At 34.6% G+C, this 3,493-nt stretch overlaps 1 protein-coding gene across 1 annotated transcript; it reads left to right on the forward strand.

Moving 5' to 3' along the window:
• The first annotated feature begins 374 nt into the window (after positions 1 to 374).
• On the forward strand, positions 375 to 1,370 carry LOC118836552 (zinc finger protein 300-like). Its single transcript, XM_036743804.1, is given in 1 exon segment — positions 375 to 1,370. A coding segment is annotated over 1 exon segment (996 nt).
• Positions 1,371 to 3,493: the final 2,123 nt, after the last annotated feature.

Genomic DNA, 3,493 nt, shown 5'->3' on the forward strand with positions numbered 1-3,493 from the left:
GCAACTGAGTAATTCTTGGTATCAGAAAGCCATGGGTATGGAGATGATAAGTAATTGTCTATTTGGAAATCACATTGGCTCTTCTATTCAAGAAAGCCCATGGACAAAAATAAAAATATTCAATCTTTAGAAAGTAATTTCTTCACTTCTCCCAAATGGATGAACACAAGAAATCATAAAATAGAGACAACTGTTAAGTGTAATGATGTCGGCAAAAGTTTGAGTTATACATCAAAACTGAATATACATAAAAATTTCCTCACTGAAAATAAGCACTACAAATGTGATGAGTGTGGGAAGACGTTCAGTAGAAAGACAATAATATTTATTCCTTACAGAGTCCACACCGGAGAGAAACCATACCTATGTGATCAATGTGGGAAGACTTTCAGGCAGAAGACAAACCTAGTTGCTCATCACAGAGTCCATACAGGAGAGAAACCATATATATATGTGATGAGTGTGGGAAGAGTTTCAGTGAAAAGTCAGATTTAGTTATTCATCAAAGAGTCCACACAGGAGAGAAACCATACATATGTGATGAGTGTGGGAAGAGTTTCAGTCATAAGAGAACTCTAGTTATTCATCAAAGAGTCCACACAGGAGAGAAACCATACATATGTGGTGAGTGTGGGAAGAGTTTTGGTCATAAGAGAAATCTAGTTGCTCATCACAGAGTCCATACAGGAGAGAAACCATACATATGTGATGAGTGTGGGAAGAGTTTCAGTCAGAAGGCAAATGTAGTTGCTCATCACAGAATCCACACAGGAGAGAAACCATACATATGTGATCAGTGTGGGAAGAGTTACAGTCAGAAGGCAAATCTAGTTGCTCATTACAGAGTCCACACAGGAGAGAAACCATACATATGTGATGAGTGTGGGAAGAGTTTCAGTCATAAGAGAACTCTAGTTATTCATCAAAGTGTCCACACAGGAGAGAAACCATACATATGTGATGAGTGTGGGAAGAGTTTCAGTCAAAAGAGAGATTTAGTTATTCATCAAAGAGTGCACACAGGAGAGAAACCATACATATGTGATGTGTGTGGGAAGAGTTTCAGTGAAAAGAGAGGTTTAGTTATTCATCAAAGAGTGCACACAGGAGAGAAACCATACATATGTGATGAGTGTGGGAAGAGTTTCAGTCATAAGAGAAATCTAGTTGCTCATCACAGAGTCCATACAGGAGAGAAACCATACATATGTGATGAGTGTGGGAAGAGTTTCAGTCAGAAGGCAAATGTAGTTGCTCATCACAGAATCCACACAGGAGAGAAACCATAAATATGTGATGAGTGTGGGAAGAGTTTCAATCAACACACACATCTACTTACTCATCACAGAATCTGTAAAGGAGATAAATAATACATATATGATGAGTGTGGGAAGAGTTTCAATTGTAAGAGAAGTCTAGTTGCTCATTTGAAGGTTCACAAAAAGAGAAACCCTATGTCTTTAATAAATGTGGGAAAGGATTTATTAAGAAGTCAGATATACATATACACCTCAGAATTCATACAGGAGAGAAGTTCTATTTATGTGATGTGTGTGGGAAAGAATTCAATCAGTCGTCAACATTTTATAGTCATCAGAGTTCCATTGTAGACACACATTTTCAATGTAGTTTTACTAGGAAGCTTTATTAAGAACACAAATCTAAATTAACCCTACGACGTTAATTTATACTGTGATGATGTAATTATCACTTGATTTACTTCCCAAATTCTGGACACTAAATATTTTCTGTTGAGAACCATTCTTCTGAGGATTTCCTGTTCAAGGGAAAAACTAAACTCATGAATGAGTGATTCAGTTACTCTCCACTTTGACTATAGATGACCTGAAAACTGGACCTTTTAGTTTATAATATGTATGTAGTCTTCCCTTGACTTTATGCTGTTCCATGAAACAATATATAAGGGATTGAGTTCATTGCCTCAACTTGAGAATTGTGTCTCATATGCCCTTTATTAGCATTTATCCCTATATTGTTTTATGATGCCACTTTTTCTAAATAAGTAATTATATTTTTTACACATTAATGAAAATTTTACTCTTTACTCCTCAGCTATGTTAGATTTTTATCCATCATATCATTACTCGTTTTCCCTCTGTATACCCTCAGATTAAGAAACAAAAGCTTTTCCCTCACAGATTTCCTTAATACCAGAGATACAATGAACTCTCCAGCTTAAATAGGGTACAGAAGTTATCTTTGAGCATAATATTTAGGTTTGACTCCATTAAAAGTTGACAGAAGGAGAAGTTCATATAAGTTTTTGAGGGAAATGGAGAGAAAGAGAGTTAAGATTTATATTGTCAATGAAAAAATACATAACAGATTTAAGAAATACAGTTAGTCATAAGCCTGGCTAGGCTGTATAAGAAGGGAGTCATGAGGGGAGGCTGATTTTTTTTTGGAAAAGTTCTAGGATTTACTGGCTGCCAAAAGTAGAATATGTAATTTTTAGATTTACCAAGATCACATCTTTCAAAATGGGCAAGATCTCCCAATGAAATGATTAGTCTGTACTTGATTCTACAATTATTAATATCAAAAGACTGAAGGGGAAAAATTAATGAGCAATTTCATGGGATGTGACCATTTTCTCTTAGGAATTAATATAGAGGATTTGAAGCTATAGTATAAGCTGCCATTATCCTTAGATTTTAGAGGAAGCAGAATTCTTATATTTTATTATTTTATTATCAATGTAAAATAAACCTTTATGCAATGAATTCAATTGATTAATCAGTTATACTGTTTGAGATACTCCATTTGCATCAATCAATATATCAAGAATTTATCAAGAAACCATTATGTGCTCAGTATTTTGCTGGGTGCTGTACATACAACATACACACAAAACGTGCAAATACACACTTTAAACTCAAATGTACATACATTTTCATATATACACAAATAAACATATATAAATGCGTGTGAATTGCATGTTTCTATGTAGTCACATAAATGAACTGCACAGTAGTAGGTTTCCATTTAAGTTTTCTGATCATTCTCTCAGCCACAGGAACTGGTTTGTCAGCTCTACCCGCTTCCTAGCTAAACACTGATGACTCACACACTGGAACAACTCCACCATCTGTATGGAAGATAATTACCTATGTGACCTTTTTAAATTTTTTTTCTCAATGATCAATGCATTACCACACAGTAATAAGTGACTATAGGGATTGAGTGTTTCATAAACCCAAAGATTTTGGCAGAAGAAATCACCATTTGACAAACATTGTTGGGAAAACTGGAGAGCAGTTTGGCAGAAAGTAGGAAGAGACCAGTATCTACACCATATGGTAAGTTAAGGTCAAAATGCGTACATGATTTAGATAGTGATATTATAAGCAAATTAGGGGAGCATGGAATATCTTACCTGTCAGATTTTTTTTTGTTTTTTAATTTAAGTTTATTTATTTAAACATATTTGGTTTTCAGCATTGATTTTCACAACAGTTTGAATTACAAATTT

This window comes from Trichosurus vulpecula, chromosome 2 (genome assembly GCF_011100635.1).
Source record: "Trichosurus vulpecula isolate mTriVul1 chromosome 2, mTriVul1.pri, whole genome shotgun sequence".
Lineage (NCBI taxonomy): Eukaryota > Metazoa > Chordata > Mammalia > Diprotodontia > Phalangeridae > Trichosurus > Trichosurus vulpecula.